The sequence below is a fragment of the Pongo abelii genome, chromosome 1 (genome assembly GCF_028885655.2).
Source record: "Pongo abelii isolate AG06213 chromosome 1, NHGRI_mPonAbe1-v2.0_pri, whole genome shotgun sequence".
Taxonomy (NCBI): domain Eukaryota; kingdom Metazoa; phylum Chordata; class Mammalia; order Primates; family Hominidae; genus Pongo; species Pongo abelii.
This window is the reverse complement of record NC_071985.2, coordinates 208906919-208932500: the sequence shown is the minus strand read 5'-3', so window position 1 is coordinate 208932500 and position 25582 is coordinate 208906919. Positions and strand designations below refer to the sequence as shown.

The 25582-nt window shown below is 39.6% G+C and overlaps 1 protein-coding gene and 1 non-coding gene across 2 annotated transcripts in view; one reads left to right on the top strand and one right to left on the bottom strand.

Annotated features, from left to right (window-relative positions):
- The window catches only part of SRRM1 (serine and arginine repetitive matrix 1), a gene marked incomplete at its 5' end in the record, with an annotated part of 29775 nt that extends 6290 nt beyond the window's left edge, over window positions 1-23485 (top strand). Inside the window, 14 exon segments of the mRNA NM_001133240.1 lie at window positions 405-520; window positions 1843-2046; window positions 2859-3053; window positions 3338-3457; window positions 5315-5589; window positions 11185-11265; window positions 11772-11858; window positions 13129-13273; window positions 13652-13693; window positions 17276-17386; window positions 19319-19780; window positions 20307-20502; window positions 21580-21789; window positions 22401-23485. Coding sequence (NP_001126712.1) covers window positions 405-520; window positions 1843-2046; window positions 2859-3053; window positions 3338-3457; window positions 5315-5589; window positions 11185-11265; window positions 11772-11858; window positions 13129-13273; window positions 13652-13693; window positions 17276-17386; window positions 19319-19780; window positions 20307-20502; window positions 21580-21789; window positions 22401-22505 — 2349 coding nt within the window. The 3' untranslated portion in view covers window positions 22506-23485.
- On the bottom strand, window positions 17443-17547 carry LOC112131548 (small nucleolar RNA U13). Its single transcript, XR_002913584.1, has one exon. It is a non-coding gene; the product is annotated as a small nucleolar RNA U13 (small nucleolar RNA).
- Window positions 23486-25582: the final 2097 nt, after the last annotated feature.

The window sequence follows — 25582 nt, the reverse complement described above, 5'->3', positions numbered from 1 at the left end:
CTGCCCACCCTTGGCGGGATTATAGACATGAGCCACTGTGCCCGGCCACCATAAACTCCTAATATGGGCAATACAGATGAACTCCCAGAAAGAATAAGGTCAATGTGAAAGTGATTTTCTTTTTTATTTTATTTTTTATTTATTTATTTTTTTTTGAAGTAAGCCTGAAAACTTCTCTTTAGTTCAGGTCTTAGAGATTAACTTTCAGTGAATATTTATTTGTAAATGAGTGGCGATAATACCAATCTTAATGTGTGTAGTGTGGGTGAAGAAGGGAAAGTCTGGTTCAAAAGAAGAGGCTGATGAAATGATAGTTAATAGCATTGGTGTTTAACACATGTAGAAAGTAGTCTTCAGTTCTCAAATGTTCAACTATGTATAGTTTGAAAACCTGGTCTTTGCAGATTGAACAAGAAAAATTGGCATCTATGAAAAAGCAAGATGAAGACAAAGATAAAAGAGATAAGGAAGAAAAAGAAAGCAGCAGAGAAAAAAGGGAGAGGTCTCGTAGCCCAAGAAGGTATTATACAATAGATGCATAACTGATGTTTTACAGGTACTTTAGGTCTTAAGAAACTTCCTTAGTTAAAAAGGAAATCTAACAGCGCTATTCAAGGAATTTGTTCCATCATGCAGTTTTCATGGTGACCTGTGGCTTGCCTCTGGACTAAAGAAATCTGTCATCTTTTGTTTGAGACAGATAATTTAGCCATGAGTGTCTCGCAGATCTTGATGAGTTATCCAACTGTAAATTCCTAAATCAAAACTTGAAACTTTTTCTTCCATGTTGCTTTAGTTCATAACAGTTAATTTGGGTTTTTTAAAATGTACTCTGACTCACTTTTTCTTTCCATTTCCTTTCTTCTAAAAAGAAATCTGTACTGGAAATCTGTACTCATTAGTCGTTCATGTAATGCTTACCTAATTCCCTGTTCTGCTTTTCTTAGATGATTATACTGAACCCAAACTTCAGATCATTTATTTGTTTTCTTCTTCCAGTGAGACTATTGTTAGGTTCACATTTTTAAATCCACGACTCAGCTTCTATATTTGTGGTGAAAGGTGAGAACTCCATTAGGCTTTTTATTTTTAGGGTTCTGCTTATTTCTTTCATAAATGTCTGCTGGAATTAGTAAAGAGAAGTAATTTCTTTGTCTCTTTCATTTGTATATTTGATACTAAAATCTCCTTATGGAAGTAATATTTATAGAGCTAAGCACAAATTGTCATGGTGGTAACTACTTGACTATTGATGAAGTGTGTCTGCCATTTTCCTCCTGTGTGAATAAGAAAAAAACCCTTCGAGTTAGGCAGGCTACTGTTAAGAAAGAGGGCTTCTCCTCTCGCAAAAAAGCTGTCTTCTGGATGTTTGATGTATATTTCTCTTTTCTGAAGAACATGTTGCTTTAATGGTACTAGTAATTTTTCTGGCATACCGAGGCTGTTCCTGATGAACTCCATTGTAATCTGTCCACATCTAAATGTTATATGTTTGGGAGTTTGATTTGTTGTCAAGGATTATCATTGTTTGCTTTAAAGCATCCTCTTTGCCTCTGAAAAGTTGGTCTTTTGATCTCTGGGAATGATTAAGCACCTAAGTCTAGAGTCCCAAGTTAGTGCTTTCTTCCCTTATAACTGATATACTGGAGAAATTATCTTTCATTTGCTTGTCTTTCTCTTCCCTATCAAGTAGATGAGATTAGCATGTCTTATTTCCATAGGGAAACATCTCAGATATAAACAATAATAGTGTAACTAAAGATTAATCCTCACTCTTCTCTTTGACTCCTCTCTTCCAATCCATGTTATTTAAAAACCTGAAAAAAATTACTTTCATCCTAGACGCAAATCCAGATCTCCTTCCCCTAGAAGACGATCTTCCCCTGTCAGGAGAGAGAGAAAGCGCAGTCATTCTCGATCTCCCCGTCACAGAACCAAGAGCCGGAGTCCTTCCCCTGCTCCAGAAAAGAAGGAAAAAACTCCAGAGCTCCCAGAACCTTCAGTGAAAGTAAAAGAACCTTCAGTACAAGAGGCTACTTCTACTAGGCAAGTACATAAAAATTCATTTATAAATAATCACAATTTTAGATTAATAGTGACTGCAAATGTGACATCTGAGTTAAAACTACTTATTTTCCTTTTAGATTTTTTAAATTATAAAATTAGTTTGTTGAAAAGAAATTGTTTAGGAGAGTATATTAAAAGAAAATGCCCTAGAGGGTGACCATTACTATCTTTCAGTTGTATTGTTTCAGGTATTTTATATATTGTAACTTGCTTTTTTTCCTCAATGTATTGTGGACAACTTTGCACTTTTAAGAAATGTATGTGGTTGCCAGATGTGGGGGTGCATGCCTGTAATCTCAGCACTTGGGGAGGCTGAGGTGGGTGGATCGCTTGAGCTCACGAGTTAGAGACCAGCCTGGGGCAACATGGTGAAACTCCATCTGTACTAAATACATATATATATATATACACACACACACACACACACAAATTAGCCGGGCATGGTGGCACATGCCTATAGTCCCAGCTACTCAGGAGGCTGAGGTGGGAGGATCACTTGAGCCTGGGAGGTTGAAGCTGCAGTGAGCCAAGATCATGCCAGTACACTGCAGCCTGAGTGGCAAGAGTGAGACCCTGTCTCAGAAGAAGAAAAGAAAATGTACATGGTTGGAATTATTAGTTGCTCTCTGGGTTTCAGTGATAGGTACATACATACTTTTGTGTCTTTTGGAGCTAGAGACAAGTCTGAATTTTGAAAAGTTTTAGAAATAGTTTATTACATCGTTGTATAATGATTTAGAAGGCTGAGTGCAAGAAGGCAAAAAAAAAAAAAAAAGCTTTTGTTTCCACAGTGACATTCTGAAAGTTCCCAAACCTGAACCTATACCGGAGCCTAAAGAACCTTCTCCAGAAAAAAATTCCAAAAAAGAAAAGGAGAAGGAGAAGACCCGACCACGATCTCGGTCACGCTCCAAATCAAGATCCCGGACGCGGTCCCGCTCTCCTTCTCACACTCGACCTAGACGGCGCCATAGATCCCGATCAAGGTGGGTTGTGGCTTTAAGATCAACAAAGATCTTAGGTTTTATATGCTACTCTACTGGGTACAATTAGATAAATAATTTCAAAGTGGTAGAAGATGTTTAGTACAAATATTTTTTGAATGTACACAGAGAATTTGAGGACACTTTTCTGTGTACCATAAAAATCTACATAAATGGAAAATTGTGATCCTTGATATTTATTTTTTAGATGTGGCCATTGAGAAAACTAAGCCAAGAAATTCCTCACTCCTGGTTTATTCAGGACCTAATTCTGTTTGTTATGGCAGATCGTATTCACCTAGAAGGCGGCCAAGCCCAAGAAGGCGGCCATCTCCTCGAAGAAGAACTCCACCAAGAAGAATGCCTCCTCCACCAAGGCATAGAAGGAGTAGATCGCCAGTGAGACGGTAAGATTTTTAAAATTTGGATGTGTCAAGTGTTTGACACTTCTGGATAATCTTTCTTTTAGGATAATCTGTAAATTAGTGTCCCCTGGAAGAAAGAACTCATAGGCGATATTAGACAGTGTCTTCTAAAGAGTCTGTTTCATTTGAAGTGTAATGCAATTGTTCGTGTTACGAAAAATGTCTAGTCTGGTGTTGTAAAGTAAATGAGAAATTCATCTTATTGATACTTTTCTGCTAACTTTTACCCTTCTAGACTTCACCAAGAAATCCTAAGTAAGGGAATTGGCCACCTTCTCTTTGGCTTTTAACTGGCTTCTGAAAAGTAGCTGATTATAGGGCCAGTAAGCTCCTTTTACCAGTATTAAAGTAATTCATTTGCTATTTTTTGAGAAAAATAGAGAATAGAAAATTTGCTATTTTTTGAGAAAAATATTTTTATAAAATTTTCATACAGAAAATTCTCATTATAGAAGTAATGAAGCTTATAAGCAATTCAGACAGAAATAGCATAACTTGGAAGTGTTCCATAATCCCCGGGGGAATATATCTATATTTCATAGATATAATTGTTATTACTAGTTTAGTGTCTGGTTATTTTTCAAAACCCCGACTGTACCAGTGTTCTTTTTCTTAAATCATTCTAAAATGAGCATAAGATAAAATATTTGAACCTTGGATATATCACTTTAAACAAAAAGTTAGTGGCTACATCTACCCAAAGTAGAGTCCTAGTGCACTGGTCGCAGTTTTTGTGCCTTCTTGCAATACGTTTCACCTGGCTTTGGAAGAAATGCCGATGGTTAAGCTTCCAGTTATATTTTGGACAGAATTTTTTGTTTGAATCTTTTAAAGTTCTTTTCAGGGAACCAAATCAATTTGGAAATAAAGAGGGGAAAAATCAAGTAAGCTCTGTAAAGTTACTTTGTTCTGCAGTCAGGTTTTTCAGAGTCCCATATTTTGAAAATTTTCTTTGGGGAGGGGTTGTCAAGATTTGTGAAGATATATTGAACTATTACTACTGTTACAAAGAATTGATGTGTTATGCTCAGAGGAAATTAGTGAGGTAAATGGTCAGTTCAATTTTCAGGCATCACACTTTTCTAATTCCCCTTTAGGAGAAAAGTAATGTTGGTGCTTCCTAGTACAAGATTAGTGGAAACAGCTATTTCTTATACTGGAGTTTTGCAAACAGCATGTTTAAATTGTGCTTACTCAGCCATTTAGCAGTCAATATTTTACAGATTGTTTAAGATTCCCTTTCAGCCAGTTTTTATCTCACACTTAAGGTAGGGTTTCTTTTTTTCAGGTTCTCAGGAATTCTTCCGCCAAAGGTGAATTCTGCAGGTACACATAATTGCAACACAACTTAACACAAATTTTGCCGCAGAATTCGAGAGGCCCCTGCTTCTAAGTTTATGTAGCTAAATGAATTCTTAGTTTTGCACATCTTTTTTAAAAATGCAACCTAAAGGTTTCTCAACATTGTGTTATTAAATGAAAAATACCTTGCCCCCAAATTTTGTATGCAAACTCCAAAACATCAATACCATTCCTAAGGCAGAAGGACTAGTTAGTTATTTTATTATAGCATTCAACCTGACAAGTTTCATAACTGGAGAGAGAACACAGACAGAAGTATTTATCAGATTAAGTTGTTTATATTTAGTCTCAGAACTAGCTGTTTCCTGGCCTAGGTTTATGGTTTTTTTCCCCATTCTTTTGGACTCATTTATGTGCTTAGCTACATAAACTCAAAAGTCGGATTAAAATAGCTGTATTTTTGTGTAAACTGTTCATACCTGTAAGGCCGTTCTTTATAAGTGTGCAATTAGTGAATATGAATACTTTATTCCACAGAAGAAGACGTTCGTCAGCATCCTTGTCTGGGAGTAGCTCATCATCCTCTTCATCTCGTTCACGGTCACCACCAAAGAAGCCTCCCAAGAGGACATCCAGCCCCCCTCGGAAAACTCGTAGGTTATCTCCTTCAGCAAGTCCTCCAAGGCGAAGGCACAGGCCATCACCTCCTGCAACTCCACCACCCAAAACTCGGCATTCCCCAACACCCCAGCAGTCAAACCGTACAAGAAAAAGTCGTGTTTCTGTGTCTCCAGGGAGAACTTCAGGTAAAGGTAAAAATCAAACACATATGAAACATGTTCTCTCTTTCTTTGGCTACAAAGCATAGTCAGTTATTGCCCCCTACTCACTCTCAAAGTATGAAGTAGCTAGATAATATTTGTATCTGATACTCTCTGTAGGTTTGCTTATAAGCCTACCTCTTTCCTGCTTTAAAATCTTGGGGCTTTTTTGTGTGTAAAAGGGTTTTGTTTTTAGCAATGCCCTCTGGCATTGCGCAGGTGGAGAAATCTTTTACCAGCCGTGGGCTGTTTGAGTTGGGGTAACATATCAAAGTTTGCGTTGGCATGATAAGGGATCATTTTATTACTATGAGACCAGTTAACTTTTTTTCCTCCTGAAGATTTTTGGTTTGATATCTTAAATAAGAGGACTTCATATTCTCTTTTAGTTCTTTCTTGGTCGCATTGCGCTCCCAAGCAAAGGACATGGTGTCCTGTTAAAAGCTGATTTGTTTTTTTAATTTAGGCTCTAGGCAGGGTTCTTCTGAGTGTTGTCCTTGCTTTATTCTGCAGATTGATTTCTGAGGAATTTATGATCTGTGATCCTGCCAGGCAAGTAGAATGCTGTGTTAGTCTGAGTGAAGGTTGTGATCTATTGGGGTTTGTTCTGTGAGCATTAATACGCATGGAAAAAACTGTAGTGTCCATTTGAACCAGGCTCTCTGGAGCTTAGGGCTGGAATGATACAGCCTAAAAGGTGAGTAGTAAGGGATGGGGAGGATCTTAAAAACTGCTAAAGCAATTGAGTTTTAAGGAGCAATCTGTAGGTTAACACACACTGGGGTTATTATGATCATATTGAAAATTTCAGGTTAGAGCCAGGTGTGGTGGCATGAGCCTGTGGTCCCAGCTACTCAGAAGGCTAAGGCAGGAAGATCACTTGATCGCAGAAGTTCAAGGCTGGCCTCAGCACCATAGCGAGATCCTGACTCTTAAAAAAAGAGAGAGAAAAAATATCAGGTTAGAAACAAAGAAATGGGGTTGGGCAAAATTTTCATTATACATTTTAATGAGCTTGATGAGACTAGCATTGCTAATTATTCACCCTGTTGCCTTAGCTCCCCACTCCCCAAGGCTGCAATGTGGTGATACCTAGAAAGGCAAATTTTGCTTTCTTTTTTCGTGTCTGTGACAACGAGGCATAGATAAGCTGACAAAGTGAAAGGGTGACCAGCAGATTATGATAGTCTGTAAAAAGTAATGTTTTCTGAATTGTGGCATTTTTATTGTAGTGATACATTCATTAAATAAGACATGGCCATTTTTGTTGGCCCCTTAGAGAAGCAGCTAGTGAAAGTAGAGAAGCCTGTAACTGTTCCAGGTTCAGTCCTCAGTTTGAGAGAGGGGCTTCAGGATCACTATTTTCATAATCTCATGTACCATACTGCTTTTCAGCATTGGGAAAATTTCAGTCCATTTTCAGTTACCATGTCCAAATCTGATGCCCATGGCCCTGACCTATTTTGTCTTTTCCTGTGAAGTTTGTACTTCTGAATATTTATTCTTTGTCTGGAGCCACAAAGCTCTCCAGGGGAAAAAAACAAGTGTTTTCACCTGTTACTTTGCAAAAACACATCAAGTGATGATTTTTTTCATTTATATCATATAGCCAAAGAGTTGCAAAAGTACCTGAACAGAGGGACCAGTCCTTGTTAAAATAGGTTGATTGTTAAGAATTATTAGGTACCTCTTAAAAGCATCTGCACAGATGCTAATTTCTTGTGTTTTGGCGTATACTTTTTGCAAACAAGACAGAGTGGATATGTACATAGGAAAGAAGTAAGCCATGGTGAAAATAAGTATTTCTGTGGGTTTTGGGACAGGGCTTCCATGTTCAAACAGCCTACCCAAAGAGAGGCACTACAGGCAGTGTAGTCAGTCTCCCCTGTGACCACTGGAGCTGAATATTGGTTTGAGCTACTTGGAAATAACCTTTCCCCACCACCCGCTCCAAATAGAGCCAGCATCTCACTCTGTCACCCGGGCTGGAGTGCAGTGGCCTAGTCATAGCTCACTGCAGCCTCCAACCCCTGGGATTACAAGTGTGAGCCACCACACCCGGCCCAGACATAACCTTTTATATTAAACTGATCCCAGCCCTCTGTGATGAAATTTCAGAGCTAGAAAAGACCTTAACAATTGTCATCAAGAAACAGATTTTCAGGTTAGTTGACTTGGTCAGGGTCAACCAACTAGGAATAAAACTTGAGTTGTCATTCCCAGTTAAATAGTGAATACTTTTCCCAACTTTCCTACCTCAGAATTCCTCTTTGATTGCTAAAGGTGAGAAATGGAGGCAGGGTTGAAATTCTTTAGCTTCTCTATCTGGTAGTATGATTTCAGAAATTACTTTGCAGTTTCTACTGCTTAGAACAGTAACATCATTGAAATGTAATAGATATTAAAGTTATATTTTCCATAGTGGCCACTAATCAGGGCTTTAGGGCTCTGCTCTTGATAGTGGGCAAATGGAGTGGGAGGGAAGCAGGAAAAGTGTTTTGGGGAACTTACAGGTTAATTATTTGGAATACAGTATACAGTCATCTGAAGGGATCTTAGGGGAAACATTTGTAATTATTGACATTTCATAAATTGGCATTATCTTAGTACATAAAATAGTGCTTGAAATCAGTGGCACAGTCAGTGAAGTATGTTAACATGATCAATACTGGTGGTGACAGTGTGGTAATTTTGATTTATTTAGATTAGCTTGGCCACATAAATTGTGCTATCTAGACACTTAATGGTTATTTTACTATTGCTGGTCACAGAGTAACTTATCTTTATAAGTGATCTTTTGGGCAGGTCTAAGATTAATAATTAATAGGACTGTTGGAGTAAATTTAAAATTCTGGTTTTAACGTTGCCTTCTACGATTTCTGACTTCATGCTAGAATGATTTTGTCCCTTGAATACTTAAAACAACATTAACAAAGTAAATGGTGTAAAGTCTCATCTAGAAAAATAGAAATCTGAAGTGCTGTTATAATATTAATAATGCTGTGATTCAATTGTATTAAACCAGAGTAGCAGTATATAAATGATAGTTGTTTGACGGTATAAATTTTTTTTTTTTTTTTTTTTGGGAGATGGAGTCTTGCTCTGTCGCCCAGGCTGGAGTGCAATGGTGCGATCTCGGCTCACTGCAACCTCTGCCTCTCAGGTTCAGGCGATTCTCCTGCCTCAGCCTCACAAGTAGCTGGGATTACTGGTGCATGCCACCACACCCAACTAATATAAATGTATTAATAAAGACTACTTTAGCTAAGTAATTAGTGAGAAATTGAATCAGGATATAACTCCAGATGTGTATTTCCACTGGGGAAAAATGTAAATAATGTTACAATTCACTTGTATTATATAATGAGTAGGCTTTTGCCAACTATCTTGTAAGCATAACCACATTTTTAATGTTTCTTAGGGGAAAATGTATCCAAACAATCAGCTTCCAAAGCAAGTTTGGGAACCCAGTTATCTAAAGTGGTAACTTGGACATGCACTTTTTAACTACATGCCCATAATATCTTTTCAGAAATTGAGGATTAAGTAACACTTAAAAATAGAGAATATGGACTTAGAAAAACAGCCTCAAATAGTTAACAATTTTAAAATATTTTTATTTCTTTGAATTTGTTAAAATATAAGTATTAAATGTAGTTTGCTATTTGCACTGTCATGATTCCTGATATCTAATTGAGTGATAGCCATTCTTTACCCAATCCAGTGATTTGTCCAAATGGCTTATTATGTAGAAATTTTAAGAAAAGTTGCTGGGCGCGGTGGCTAACGCCTGTAATCCCAGCACTTTCGGAGGCAGAGGTGGGCGGATCACCTGAGGTTGGGAGTTCAAGACCCGCGTGACCAACATGGAGAAACCCCGTCTCTACTAAAAATACAAAATTAGCCGGGCGTGGTTGGCGTATGCCTGTAATCTCAGCTCCTCGGGTGGCTGAGGCAGGAGAATCCCTTGAACCCGGGAGGCGGAAGTTGCAGTGAGCCGAGATCTTGCCATTGCACTCCAGCCTGGGCAACAAGAGCGAAACTCCATCTCAAAAAAAAAAAAAAAAGAAAAGAAAAAGAAAAAAGGAAAAGTCTGTTCATTGAAAAGGCATACTGGTAAATTCTTCATTTTGACTTCTTTAGCAAAGATGCGATTACTGTGTTAGATCACTGATTCTCTAATTACTGCCCCTTGGAATAAACCATTACAGAATTCTGAATGTGAGTATCTGTTAAATGAGCTGTATCTGTATTCTGAGTCAAACATTCCATGGCAATTGCTTTAATCACACAAAACAGGTATCAGGATCCTGAGGGGATCAAATTGTCTGTAGGTTTATTTCTTATTGGGATGTTTTCAAGTGGTGTTTCAGGTTAATCTATGGTATATATATATGTTTATATGTGAATATATTTATGATTTTAGTTGTAGCAATGGATAGATACTATAAGCAGAGATAGTTGTTCAGATTAAAACCCATCGCCTAAAAATAGATTCTTGGATTCACATCTTAGCTCACTTAAATTGTCTTTGTGACTGAGGTGAAGTTGCTTCTTTTTAAGCCTCAGGTTTCCTCTCGTGAAATGGAACAGGGAGAAAGGGATGTGATACTACTAACTGTGTTAATAGTATGTCTAATACAGTAGGCTTATAAAAGGTAGTTACCATATTTCTATGTCATTGGTAAAAGACAATTGGATAATTCATAGGATACCCACTGCTCTCCTACTACTTTAGGTATAGAAATGCCTTTTTTTCTTTCTAGCTCTTTGGAAAGAATCCTCAAGTCTTCGTATTTAATAATTTTTACTATTTGTGGCGGTCTCCTTTTTTTCATAGGTAGTTTAAATCCCCTGTGCTATTGTGAAGATTATGCTCTACATGAAGAACCTTTAGCCTGTTGGGCAGCCATTCTTCTTTTCTAGACCAAATATCTTTGTGAAAGTTTCATCAGATCTTATTTCTTAATCATTTATCATCTTGTACTTTTCTGAACCCACCTATAGTGGTTGCTTAAAAGCTTTCATGTTGATGAAGTCTGTGAAGTTGAGTGTGAGGGAGGGAGTGTGGGCGTGGAGGGTGTGTATTTTAGATTGTGGAGCTCAAGTAGCACACAGAGGTTTACTTTACTGAGCTGCTTCTATTCAGTAGCACCTCCCAATTTCCTTTAACTGTTGGTTTTCTTGGGAGAATCTCAAGATTTGAAAATCATTGTAGAACTTTTTGAGGTTTTTCATTAAACATTTAAAAATTCTTGCCTCACTTCAGATAATGTTCAGATATGACAACAAGGTCTTACAGGAATTTTTTAATTCTTCATAAATTCTTTTTGAGAGTAGTCACAACCATTTTTGTAATAGCAGGAAGGCATCTTGGCTGGGCGCAGTGGCTCATGCCTGTAATCCCAACACTTTGGGAAGCTGAGGCAGGAGGATTGCTTGAGGTCAGGAGTTCAAGACTAGCCTGACTAATATAGTGAGACCTCATCTTTATTTAAAAATAATAATAAATTTTTAAAAATTAAAGGCATCTTGTATAGACCTTTTTTTGTACATAAGCTTTTTTCCACTCTTACTGTTTTTTAGTGACAAAACATAAAGGTACTGAGAAAAGAGAATCCCCTTCACCAGCACCGAAGCCTAGAAAAGTAGAGTTATCTGAATCGGGTAAGTTTGTTGTTTTTTTGTGATTTTGGTTTGTTTTTGTTTTTCTTAAAGTTGATTTTGATTTTTTGCACATTTGGTCATCCCCTTCTGCTTGAAGATTTAAGTATAGGGCTTAAGAGCTAAGACTCTGAAGGCAGACAGACTTGGGTGGAATCCCCCATTCCAGAATTTAACTGTTTCTGTTTTAATTAACTTATCTGAGCCTTTCTTCTTTCAGCTCCGAAATAGGGACAGTAGAGGTTTTTGACAGTTAACTGTATCTGCTTGTAAAATGCTTGGCACCAGCCTGACCTGTAATAAACGCCTAAATAAATTTTATTATATTTGGTGAAGATAGTCTAAATCAGCATGCGAATTGGCATTTTAAACTCTTCTTTTAAAAAAATATAGTAGTTGTATTTTTGATCCAACCAAATGAAGGTTTGAGAGACTATTTTCCTATTCAAATTGCAAATTTTCTATATGCTTCACTAAAGAAACACTTTCTAAATGCATCCATCTTTCAGAAGAAGATAAAGGTGGCAAAATGGCTGCAGCAGATTCTGTGCAGCAGAGACGCCAATACAGACGACAAAACCAGCAGTCTTCATCTGGTATGGACGGTGATGAAAGTTTTTTTCTACCTGCATTTCCTAATAAAAAATACTTGGTATATAAACATCTGTGTGTGCAGCATGAGTACTTACTTGCCTACATAGAAATCTGTCTGAGGAGGCAGGATTGTTTTGTTTTTTTGGTTTTAAGTCCTTTTGCAAAATTTAATTTTCTGTTACATTGTTATAAAAGTAATAGATCCCCAGGATACAATAGTGAAACAGAAAACAGAAGTATAAAATTGGAAAAGTATCATTCTTTTTCCAACCTCCTAAAGCTTTTACTCAGAAATTTTCTGTGCATATAGATAAAGGAAAAGAAAAAACCCCACAGAAGCTCAACTGTAGATATGTTGCCTCCCTTTTTAACTTAACAGTATATTTAGAACATCTTTCCCTATTAAAAATCTAGACTGGGCGCAGTGGCTCACACCTGTAGTCCCAGCACTTTGGGAGGCTGAGGTGAGCAGGTCACTTGAGATCAGGAGTTCCAGACCATCCTGGCCAATAGGGCAAAACCCCGTCTCTACGAAAAATACAAAAATTAACCGGGCATAGTGGCGCACACCTGTAATCCCAGTTACTTGGGAGGTCCAGGCAGGAGAATCTCTTGAACCCAGGAGGCAGAGGTTGCAGTGAGTGAGCTGAGATCGCGCCACTGCACTCCAGCCTGGGAGCCTGGGCAACACAGCAAGGCTTTGTTTCCAAAAAAAAAAGAAAATAATCTACCCTATTATTTTGCTATTTGCATTTTTTATTATAAGAATATACCAGGCTGGGTGTGGTGGCTTACGCCTGTAATCCCAGGACTTTGGGAGGCTGAGGTAGACGGATCACTTGAGGTCAGGAGTTCGAGACCAGCCTGGCCAACATGGCAAAACTCTGTCTCTACTAAAAATACAAGATTGATTAGGCATGATGGTGCAGGCCTGTAATCCCAGCTACTCAGGAGGCGCAAGCAGTCTTTCTGCCTTGGCCTCGCAAATGCTGGGGTTACAGGGGCGAGCCACTGTGCCCAGCCTAGACTTTTTAGAGTGTGCCATCTTGATGGGATTACACTGTGGAAATGATTTCTATGTCTTATTTAAATAATGAATATGCTTGGCTTTGAAATCATTGATCATATATTGATAATGATTCTGTTCAGAACTGATGGCCTGTATACATGCTTGCTTACCCTAGTGAACACTCCATCCACCTGGATTTCGGAAAACTTGGACAGATTCAAGCACAAACCTAATATAATATTTTTTTAATTGTGTTATTATAGACTCTGGCTCCTCCTCCTCCTCAGAAGATGAACGACCCAAGAGATCCCATGTGAAGAATGGTGAGGTTGGCAGGCGGCGGAGACATTCCCCTTCCCGGAGTGCTTCTCCATCACCACGAAAGCGCCAAAAAGAGACTTCCCCTCGGTAACATCTTTGCTTCAGTGATGTTCACTGATGTTCTGTAATTGTGATGAAATTTGATAACTTGGGATTATTTGAGAATTTGGTTAACTCCTTCAAGTATTTGGATATGGTTGGATTTTTGTTTGCTTTTTAGGGTTTTTGTTTTGTTTTGTTTTTGCTTTGTTGGTGGTTATTAATATTTAATTTAGAATTGGTAAATTTTAAACCACCCTGTCATATGTGTGTGCATGATTAGAAAAATAAACCAAACTATTATAGCAGTAACTCCTGAACATCTTTGAATATTTAAAAATGTCTCCATTAATGGTACTTAATCCACCCAGGTAAATAATTTAGTGAATGGAATTCTTGACATTTGTTTTTCTCCACTGCTCTCAGGATGCAGATGGGAAAGCGATGGCAATCGCCAGTGACTAAAAGGTTGGTTAGACACTACTTTGTAAATTAGGGTTACATGTCAGAAATTTTAGTGACTTAATTTTCTATTTAGGTGACCTCATTTCATTCTTAAATATATGGTGGCTGTGGCTATGGATGTGCAGATCCTAAGTTGTTTTGGTTTGAGTATTTTTTTTAACACATTAGATTAATGATAGGGAGAATTATACATGAGCTGTGTGGTTTAGACCCTCATTTGAACTTAGATTTTTAATATCTGGTTGTGCTCTTTTGTGATAATTTGCATCAACTTACATCAAGTGGCACACAGATTTGTAACAGTATCTGGATACTTTTCCAGAGATAGGATTAATTGCTCCTTAGATTTGGGGGGAGGGACTTCGTATTTGTGGTGACATTAGGGAGGGCAAGAAAAACTGGGGAGAAACTTTAGAAATATTAAAAGTGAGAGGATCACGAGGTCAGGAGATCAAGACCATCCTGGCCAACATGGTGAAACCCCATTTCTACTAAAAATACAAAAATTAGCTGGGAGTGTTGGCGCGTGCCTGTAATCCCAGCTACTCGGAAGGCTGAGGCAGGAGAATCACTTGAACCCGGGAGGCGGAGGTTGCAGTGAGCTGAGATCACGCCACTGTACTCCGGCCTGGCAACAGAGCTAAATTCCATCTCAAAAATAATAATAATAATAATAATAATAAATAAAAGCAAATGGAAGGCTTTGGTCCTGTTCAGTCTTTCCAGTACTAGAAAGGTGGGTTGCATATCTTTTTTTTTTTTTTTTTTTTGAGATGGAGTCTGGCTCTATCACCCAGGCTGGAGTGCATTGGTGCGACCTCGGCTCACTGCAGCTTCTGCTTTGCAGGTTCAAACGATTCTCCTGCCTCAGCCTCCTGAGTAGCTGGGACTACAGGCACATGCCATCACGCCCAGCTAATTTTTGTATTTTTAGTAGAGAAGGGATTTCGCCATGTTGGCCAGGATGGTCTCAAACTCCTGACGTCAGGTGATCCACCCGCCTCGGCCTCCCAAAATGTTGGGATTACAGGCATGAGCCACTGGGTCCGACCTGCATGTCTTTATTGAAACTTCTGATTATTAGTGTCACTGTGACCATAAAACTGTAAAATTTTAGAGCCAAATCCCTAATTCAGGCCTTACTCTCATAAGTGAGAAGATAGTGCCCCTGATAGGGTAGTTTCTTAGGGCCACAAAGTGACAAAGTTGGATCTTAGACCTATACATTTGACATTACACTAGTCTGTCTTAACCAGCTTTCTGCTTTTGGGGCCTTAGCTGCCACTGAATTTTGAAGTATTTATCCTTGCTGAAGCTATCCCACTGTCCTTTTTGTAGCTCAGTTTTTGAAGCTGTGTTGTTTTAGGTAATCTCATCAATAAGAGTGTTTTCTTGGAAAGGAACCAGCGAGCTGTGTTTGTGATGGAGCAAAGCACGGGGTATCTACACTGTGGAGGAAACTGCTCCATGATAATAAAAGATAAAAACCTAAAAAAGATTAGTTTGGCTGCTAAAGCATTCCTTTCCCAGCTGTAATTATCTCTGGCTTTTGTGAAGTTGCTAGCACAGCAACTAAACAGTTGCTTTACAGAGTTAGATTAGTGGTGCAATTTATTCTCTTTCATCTCCCCTTCCCTCCCCACCACCCCCCCACCAAATTATGGAACTGCTTTCTGTTCTGGAAAGAGATTCCTCACAGCAGTAAAATCAACACTGTTTATTGCTCTACTCCAGGATATTTTTGTTTTGTTTCTCGTCATTTAAAAAGTATTTTAAGTTACATACCAGCAGCTTCAAGTTTAATGCCATTAGAAATTGCCATCAGCTTCCTAGGATTTAGAGATGGAGGAAGGATTGTTTGGAATTATGCTTTAGTATCGTATTTTAGAAGGGGAGATAGAGGCCAGGTGCGGTGGCTCATACCTGTAATCTCAGCACTGTGGGAGGCTGAGGTGGGTGGATCACCTGAGATCAGACGTTTGAGACCAGCCTGGGCAACATGATGGAACCCCATCTCTACTAAAAATACAAAAAAGTTAGCTGGGCGTGGTGGCGCATGCCTGTAGTCCCAGCTACTCGGGAGGCTCAGGCAGGAGAATCGTTTGAATCTGGGAGGTGGAGGTTGCAGTGAGCCGATATCATGCCACTGCACTCCAGCCTGGGCAACAAGAGCAAAACTCCATCTCAAAAAAAAAAAAAAGAGGCTCACGCCTGTAATCCCAGCACTTTGGGAGGCAGAGGCAGGCGGTTCACGAGGTCAGGAGATAAAGACCATCCTGGCTAACACAGTGAAACCCTGTCTCTACTAAAAATACAGAAAATTAGCCCGGTGTGGTGGCAGGCACCTGTAGTCCCAGCTACTCGGGAGGCTGAGGCAGGAGAATGGCGTGAACCCTGGAGGCAGAGCTTGCAGTGAGCCCAGATTGTGCCACTGCACTCCAGCCTGGGCAACAGAGCGAGACTCCGTCTCAAAAAAAAAAAAAGACAAGAAAAGAAGGGGAGATAGAGCCTGGTTTCGAATATTTCATATGTATTTAGTGTGAGGTCTTAGTCCCCACAAAGCATAAGCAGATTTAAGTTGAAAAATTTAGTGGTGACTTTTAGGATTTTGTCTGTTCAGTTAACAGAGCTTTCTTAGTTTCTAACGGGAACCAAGACAAAACATAATTCCAGATTCACAGGAAGCATGAGTCCTGTCCTGGGCAAAAAAAATCAAGAGCTTGGAGCAGAGACATCCAGATTTGGCTCTTAAGCCACTTGCGACTATTGGCATTTTTGAATTTCTGTATTAGAGTCTCTAAAGCAGTTGATTCCTAATAAGGAATCAGAATCACCTGGAGAGCCTTTCCCAAAAACACCTGGCTGGACCTTAGCCCAGACCCGGTAGACATAAATCTCACATAAGCTTCCCAGGTGGTTCTAATTTGCATCCCCAATAAAAAGCAGTGCTCTGATGTGCTGTTGCCGAACTTTTTCACTCTGTGTCATGTCAAGAATGTTAGGTATTGTGATCCAGAGTAAAAGAAAAATTTCACAAAACTTTATTTACCCTTGTCACAAGTAAAACACTCTGGTTTTATTAAGTTTTTTAATGCTACCACCCAGGGTCTTGACTAATGATCTAGACCTGTAGTTTGAAAAACACTGTTCTGAAACTTAGTAACCATTGCTGCCCTTGGGGTTAATGATAATTGAAGCCGTGTCTTCTGGGTCACTTAACTATAAATGCCACTGACTCAAAGTTAACTATATAGGCCAGGCGTGGTAACTCTCACCTGTAATCCCAGCACTTTGGGAGGCTGAGGCGGGCAGATCACCTGAGGTCAGGAGTTCAAGACCAGCTTGGCCAACATGGTGAAACTCCGTCTCTACAAAAATATTTTTAAAAATTAGCCAGGCATGATTATGGGTGCCTGTAATCCCAACTACTCAGGAGGCTGAGGCGGGAGAATTGCTTGAACCTGGGAGGCGGAGGTTGCAGTGAGCCGAGATTGTGCCATTGCACTCCAGCCTAGGCGACAGAGCGAGACTCCATCTCAAAAAAAAAAAAAAAAAAAAAATTAACTATAATTCTTCTTGGTTTAGTGGTAGACGGAGGAGAAGTCCATCCCCACCACCCACCAGAAGGCGACGGTCTCCTTCTCCCGCCCCTCCTCCTCGGCGGCGCAGGACTCCCACACCACCACCACGACGAAGGTACTTTGTCAAATATGCTAACTGGAGCATCTCCCCAACTCCCCCCGCCCCTGATACATCAGATGAGTAATGGTGCTCACTTCATAACAGGGTTGGAGAGAGGCACAGCTCATGTGTGCATGTGAAAACCTAATCATCATGCTTATGAACTACAAAAGGATCTCTGAATCTTTCTGATTATTATATCTTATTAGAGTAAGCAGACTAGCATTGTTCAGCCAGTCATAAAAGAACACATATGATTCCATCTATATGAGAAGTCTAGAATACACAAATCTATAGAGATAGAAAACAGATTAGGGTGGGGTGGACATGGGGATGGTAATGGCTGCAGAACTATATGAATATACTAAAATCATTTAATTGTATGCTTTAAATGGAACTTAAATGGATAAATAGGTAGATTTTATAGCAGGTGAATCACGTATTGTCATAAAGATGTTAATACATTAAAAGATGGTATTGACTAGTAATTGTAAAGAGAAAATTTAGAGAATACTGGCAGATATCTCTTAACTAAATAATCAAAGATAACATCCTCAATAAAACATTGGCATCGTGTATTTCCTGGATACCTGTGTAGTATGTTTACCAATTATGCCAAACCTCAGTCTAATTATTAGGAAATAATCAGACAAACCCAAATTGAAAGTCATTCTACAGAATACCTGACCAGTATTCGAAAGTGTCAGTCATGAAAGACAAAGTAAAAATTAGGGGAAAATGTTTTAATGTTATTGCTCGGATATGTTGCCAAGCAATGTAATGACATGCTGCCACTCTTTTTTTTTTTTTTTTTTTTTGAGACAGTCTCACTATGTCACCCAGGCTGGAGTGCAGTGGCCGATCTCAGCTCACTGTAACCTCCACCTCCTGGGTTCAAGCGATTCTCCTGCCTCAGCCTCCCAAGTAGCTGGGATTACAGGCACCTGCCACCACACCCAGCCAGTTTTTGTATTTTTTGTAGAGATGAGGTTTCACCATGTTGGCCAGGCTGGTCTCAAACTCCTGACCTCAGGTGATCCACCTCGGCCTCCCAGAGTGCTGGATTACAGGTGTGACCAACTCTGCCCAGCCTGGCTGCCACTGTTGAATGCCTGTTACGTGCCAGGCAAAGTGCTAGGTGCTTTATATGCTTTACTACTAGTCTTCAAAGTGACCTTGCTTGATAGTTGGTATTGTTTGCATTTTTCAGGTGAGGAAATGGGAGTTGAGAATTACTAAGTAATTACCCAGATACAGTGATGAAACCGTGCCCTACCACATTGCCAAAATATATGGCATATCATAAAGCTAACTCGGGGCAGGAATTTACTTTGATCTAAAAGTCTGCAAGATCCAAGAGGAAATTAGGCAGTTTGGCCTGAAAAGTGGCCTTTTGAGGCAGAAAATGGAACAGTCTCTTTGAGGGGAGGTAGAAGTGTCTTTAAGGCTTGTGCAGTGAACTCTTAATTATTCATACAGTGTCCGAATGCTCATTCAGAGAGGATACCATATAGGAGACCTTTAAAGCACAGACTTCCTAAAGTGACCATAATAGAGTTTTACTAATATAGTTACTTAGTTATTATATAATAACTGATGTTCAGTTAATACAGTGCAAGATTCTGTTTTCAAAAAACATTGATTTCGTATAGATGTTAAAAGACTTGACAGATTCACATCTTCTGAAAATTGCAAATTTTTGTTAATCAAAATGTCTTTTTTTTCTTTTTTGTACTTAATCCTGCAGACCGCGTCCTGTGTTGCAGTCAGCTGAGATAAACAAGTTTTATTGATATTTAAGTGAGAACATAAAGATAGCATGTTCACTTATAAATATATTCCCTTTGCCTAGGGCTAACTACAGTATAGCCAAACCTACTGATTACTTTTCATCCTGTTTCTGTATTTTGTCGAGCCTTTCAGCTTAATTATGTATCTCTTTCCTAGGACTCCTTCTCCTCCCCCACGTCGGCGCTCACCTTCTCCTAGAAGATACTCTCCTCCAATACAGAGGAGATACTCTCCTTCTCCACCTCCAAAGAGAAGAACAGCTTCACCTCCTCCCCCTCCTAAACGAAGAGCATCACCATCTCCACCACCAAAGCGGCGGGTCTCCCATTCTCCACCTCCCAAACAAAGAAGCTCCCCAGTCACCAAGAGACGTTCACCTTCACTATCATCCAAGCATAGGAAAGGGTCTTCCCCAAGCCGCTCTACCCGGGAGGCCCGATCACCACAACCAAACAAACGGCATTCGCCCTCACCACGGCCTCGAGCTCCTCAGACCTCAAGTCCTCCACCCGTTCGAAGAGGAGCGTCATCATCACCCCAAAGAAGGCAGTCCCCGTCTCCAAGTACTAGGCCCATTAGGAGAGTCTCCAGGACTCCGGAACCTAAAAAGATAAAAAAGTAAAAATATTTTATGCTTTTTCATTAGGAATACTTACATAGCTCTTTATATTTGGAAGCTTCCCCCCTCCCCCATATAAAAGGAATAAGTTATGAATATGAGCTTTTAAGTCAAACTTGAGGTACTATTTACAGATCTTATTCCATTTTTGGGATAGTTTCTGTGGTATAAGTTAAATGCCACAGGCTTTTACTTGGTTCTTAGCAGTTATCAATTTGTTTTTGAGGGGTATGCTTCCAAAACTAAACTTGAGTAAGACATAGAACATTTCTTGTGTGATGTAAGGAGCTAACATTACTAATCTTACATAAGAAGCATCATTAACAGAATAGATAGAGGATTATGGGGCTTTAGCCACTCTCTGGGAAACATAGATGCTGTAAATTGGATATATGTTAGTCGAATCAACCAGCAATCTAAGTGGTATATTTGAAATTCATAACCTGGTTGTACAGTGTAGTTGGTGGTTTTCTCATGTGAAGAGATGTCTTTTCTCAATGCTGAATGTTTTTTCTTTTTGTCTAGGGCTGCTTCCCCAAGCCCACAGTCTGTAAGGAGGGTCTCATCCTCCCGATCTGTCTCCGGGTCTCCTGAGCCAGCAGCTAAAAAGCCCCCAGCACCTCCGTCCCCCGTCCAGTCTCAGTCACCGTCTACAAACTGGTCACCAGCTGTACCGGTCAAAAAGGCCAAAAGCCCAACACCGAGCCCATCACCGCCAAGAGTATGTGTCTGCCTTATTTTGGACACCCTTTTATAAATATGTATATGGTCACTTTGAAGCAGAGAAAATGTCATTGGGGCATTAAAATATTGGTGTTTAAACTTTTTTTCCCATTTGTGAATTATACATCTGATCTTGGGCAGGTTTCTGTATTGCATAAAATCAGTGGTTAGATGTCCATCTGTTTTTTGTTTGTTTTTGAGACAGGGTCTCATGCTATCACCCATGCTGAGTGCAGTGGGATAATCATAGCTCACAGCAGCCTTCCTGGATGCAGGTGATCCCTTCGCCTCAGCCTCCCAAGTAGCTGGGATTATAGGCACATGCTGCTACACCTGGCTGGTTTTTCGTTTGTTTTTCACTTTTTGTAGAGACAGGGTCTTGCTGTGTTGACCAGGCTGATCTTGAAATCCTGGCCTCCAGTGATCCTCCTGCTGTGACCTCAGATGTCCATATTTAATTGGGTTGACTGAATAGTTGTGCGAGCTAACTTGTGAGGAATTTTAAGTAATTGCTTAGAAGTGTGAAATTGAAATATTATGGATTAAATTATAGGAGCCTGCCTTTTGCATAAATTTGATATGTGTGTCATGAGGAAGGACCAGTCGTCCCCACTCTAAAGATAGGAGAGCTCAGATGGTAGCTAGAGACATGGCATTCATACAGGCATGTGTTTAGACTAATAGCTGGTACCATTTATTAAAAGTCTGCTACACGTTAGGCAAGTATTATGGGTGATTTACAGATATTCTCATTTAATTTTCACAAGAGCTTTATCAGGTAGGGATTATTACACTTATTTTAGGTAAAAAGGTCTCAGAAAGAGTTCAACAATTTGTTTAAGGTCAAATAGTTCAGGAGCTGGAATTGAGCTCATCCTGGAGATAGCCCCTGACTTTGAATACTTTTCTTGGTGATAATTGGCCTTGGGCCTCCCCCCCTCACACCCTCCAAAGCCTTTCGGAAATCTTGAGATTTGTCCGTTGGGGATTTGAGGAAATAAAATGTTCAGTTGGACAGAATATTAATCAGATTAATTATAAATGCTGGGTGTTGTTTTTTTTTTTTCCTTCCTAGAATTCAGATCAAGAAGGAGGTGGAAAGAAAAAGAAGAAAAAGAAGGACAAGAAACACAAAAAGGATAAGAAGCACAAGAAGCACAAAAAGCACAAGAAGGAAAAGGCTGTGGCTGCAGCTGCTGCAGCTGCTGTGACCCCTGCAGCCATTGCAGCTGCCACAACCACATTAGCACAGGAAGAGCCAGTGGCAGCGCCAGAGCCGAAGAAGGTATTTGTGAACTCTGTATATGGCTGTCTTGCAGTATATGTACAGATAGCAAAGTCGTTTTATTTTAAGAAGTAGCAAAATTGTTTTTTCTACTAATTAGCCAATTACTCTGAGATAAAAGTCACATACCGTATAGTTCACCCATTTAAAGTTTGTGGTTCCCTGGGTTTTAGTATATTCAGTTGTGCAGTGATCCCCACACTTTTTTCTTTTTTTTGTATTTATAAAGGTGACTTATTTATTTAAAATATTAACTATCCACAGTGGCCATTATATTTGCATACAGTTCAGTACTCAAAAGATCTGTGAGGTTTTGGTTTATTTATTTATTTTTTAATTTTTTAAATTTTATTATTATACTTTAAGTTTTAGGGTACATGTGCACAACGTGCACGTTTGTTGCATATGTATACATGTGCCATGTTGGTGTGCTGCACCCATTAACTCGTCATTTAGCATTAGGTATCTCCTAATGCTATCCCTCCGCCTTCCCCCACCCCACAACAGGCCCCGGTGTGTGATGTTCCCCTCCCACACTTTGATTCTGCTCTTTACTCAGCATTTCCCACCAGGGTCTCAAGACTTAATCATGTAAATTCTGTTTTTTTTAGGAGACTGAAAGTGAAGCTGAAGATAACCTTGATGATTTAGAAAAGCACCTGCGTGAAAAGGCCCTGAGATCAATGAGGAAGGCCCAAGTGTCCCCACAGTCTTAGGGGGAAATGTTTGTTATGATGTAAATTTTATTTGGTTTGTACGCAGTTCAATTTCAAAATTGCTAAAATGTGTTTGAGCTTTAGACTATAACATTTGTTGTAATAATTGCTAGGTTGAAGTTCAACATGTAAAAAAAGGGGGCATGGATTTACATTGCAAAAGGTGTCCACAGTGTATTAGTGACATTCTTTCATTGACAGCTGACATAATTCATTGAGTGAAATATTTTAAGCCAAAAAAAATTCCCTTTTTAAAAAAGGGGGTTTAAATACTGTTGGCATTTTTATGGTTCCTTTAAATGCCCTGGCTATTCCCAGAGGGGTTTTTTTGTTTGTTTTTTTGGTTTTGATTTTCTTTTTGTTTTTCTTTCTTCTCCTTACATTTTTTTCATTTGAGTCTTAGCTCCCATTTAAGTTATGCTTCTGACCTTGTATGGTCTGTAAGCTTGCCCAGAAATAAGACCACTGTTTTGAACTGCCACAAAAGTATAAATGAATATTTTAATGCCACAATCTTTCCTGTTGCCTGTGGAGTCTCTGCTGAAATGAATCAGGATTCGAGCTCTAGGATGAGACAAAATGAAAGCATGTTGTTTGCCAGGACACTGTGGGTTTATATTGATGTGTAACAAGTTGATTTGGAACACTGGACTCTCATTCTGTTCTTCTGGTTTTGTTTTTTTGTTTTGTTTTGTTTTTCTTTTGTAAAGGCAATGAGCTAGTCCCAGAAAGGATCCTTCAGTTACATACAGTTTGTTTAATGAAATGTCATGGCTCTGTTCATATTTTTGTCTTGTTCTTCCAATTGGTATATACAACTTTCAGAGCCTCTTGTATTTGGAAGGCTGGAAGGGCCCAGACTTTGGAATAGTGTCTTGGTTTCACTGTTTTTGTTTTGATTTTTTTTTTTTTTTGATTTTTTTTTAAACTAAAGCTATATAAAGCTTGTGGATTAAACAATAAATTTCTAAATTTAAAAATTCTGCCACTCACTTTTACTTAGTAGTGCCTATGTAAACCTTTTGGTGTGTTGGGAGTTGGGCAGGGGAAAGAAAAGGTGATGAAATTAAGGTTTTACCATCTTTACTTCAATAATTACTGTGGTGAGTGCTGTAAAGGGAAAGTCTCAGCATGTGATTGGAACATTTAGAATACTGGTGGGAGAAGTCCACCAGGCAAAGGGAAGAGCATTGCAGTCTGACAGTGTCTGTGTCTTCCCTGAGGCAGAAGGAGCCTGGCATGTTAGGAAGTGAACAAAGGCTAAGGAATGACTGAAACACCCTTTGTCAGGGGCGGGGTGGCAGGGGGTTGTGTGTGTGTATGTGCATGTGTGTGTGCGCGTGCGTGCTTAATATTTGGCTATCTACAACCAAGTCTGTTTTGCATTTAAAACTAAGTGGAACGAAAATTTGGGGAAACTTGGAGTTGTTAACATAGTGTGAGGTAAAACAGCAACATTCGTATGAAGAAGTTCACCAGAAACCTAAGCTGAGCACGTTGACACATGTATAGTTTGATTATAAGTTCCGGCAGTTGAAGCAAAACAAGGAAGAAAATGCCTACAATCTTAATTTCTTTCTTTTTTTTTGGATGAGGTCTTGCTCTGTCACCCAGGCTGGAGTGCAGTGGCGCAATCTCAGCTCACTGCAAGCTCTGCCTCCTGGGTTGAAGTGATTCTCGTGCCCCAGCCTCCCGAGTAGCTGGGATTATAAGCGCCCGCCACTATGCCAAGCTATTTTTTTAATATTTTTAGTAGAGACGGGGTTTCACCATCTTGGCCAAGCTAGTCTTGAACTCCTGACCTTGTGATTTGCCCGCCTCGCCCTCCCAAAGTGCTGGAATTACAGGTGTGAGCCACCGCACCGCTCCTTCTGCCTTAGGGAATACACAGATAGTTTGTCTGACTGCAGTGCTCTTCCCTTTGCCTGGTGGACTTCTCCCACCAGTATTCTAAATGTTCCAATCACATGCTGAGACTTTCCTTTTACAGCACTCGCCACGGTTAATTATTGAAATACAGATGGTAAAAACATCTTTCAAAGGACATGGACAGTAAATATACCTTCAACAATGAGGAGCTGTTTTTACAGGTTTTTTACAGGTGTTTTACAGGTTTAAAGTGATTTGTAACAAGCAAAAAAGTTTGATGAAACTTCTATAGACTGCACTAAGGTAGTGTAGAGTGAGTGACTCTATGCTCTATCCATGGTTGATAATAGAGTTTTATGTGTGTGCAGCAACTTAAGAATTTTCAAGGGCCTTCTACATGGCTCCTTTCGATTTTACAATTCTATGATAAAAGCACATAATACTTATTTTCTAAGATGATTGTTGCTGACATTTCCTTTCCAATATGAACAAACCAGTGAATATCGTCGGAGTAGAGTTGGCCCTTGAACAATGAGAGGGTTGAGGCACTGACCCCTTGCACAGGCAAAAATTCAAGTATAATTTCTTTACTTCCTAAAAATGTACCTGCCAGGCATGGTAGATCATGCCTGTAATTCCAACACTTTGGGAGGCCGAGGCAGAAGGATTGCTTGAGCCCAGGAATTTGAGACCAGCCTGGATAACAATAGCGAGACCTCATCTCTAAAAAACTTTTTTTAGAAAAGCCCTAGGCATGGTGGTGTGTGCCTATAGCCTCAGCTACCCATGAGGCTGAGGTGGGAGGATCACATGAGCCTTGGAAGTTGAGGCTGCTGTGAGCCATGATCACACCACTGCACTCCAGCCTGGGCATCTTTGAGGCTGAAAAAGAGGGAGGGGGTTGGTCTTGCTGTCCCAGCAATGGGAGAGGTGGAAAAATCTGCCTATAAGTGGATCCATGCAGTGTAAACCTATGTTCAAGGGTCAACTGTACTTGGGTCTAGCCAATCATTCAGTCCATTTGTTTACTTACTCCGTAGGCTTTTATTCCTCCACTTGACTGCTCTTAAGATTAGCCATAGCCTGCCTTTTGCCAAATTGAACAATCAGTTCTGAATCCTTATTTTATTAGACCTCTGCAGGATTGGGCTCAATCATTCACTCTGTTGACTCACACTCGTGTTCTTTTAAGCAACACTAGTCGTCCT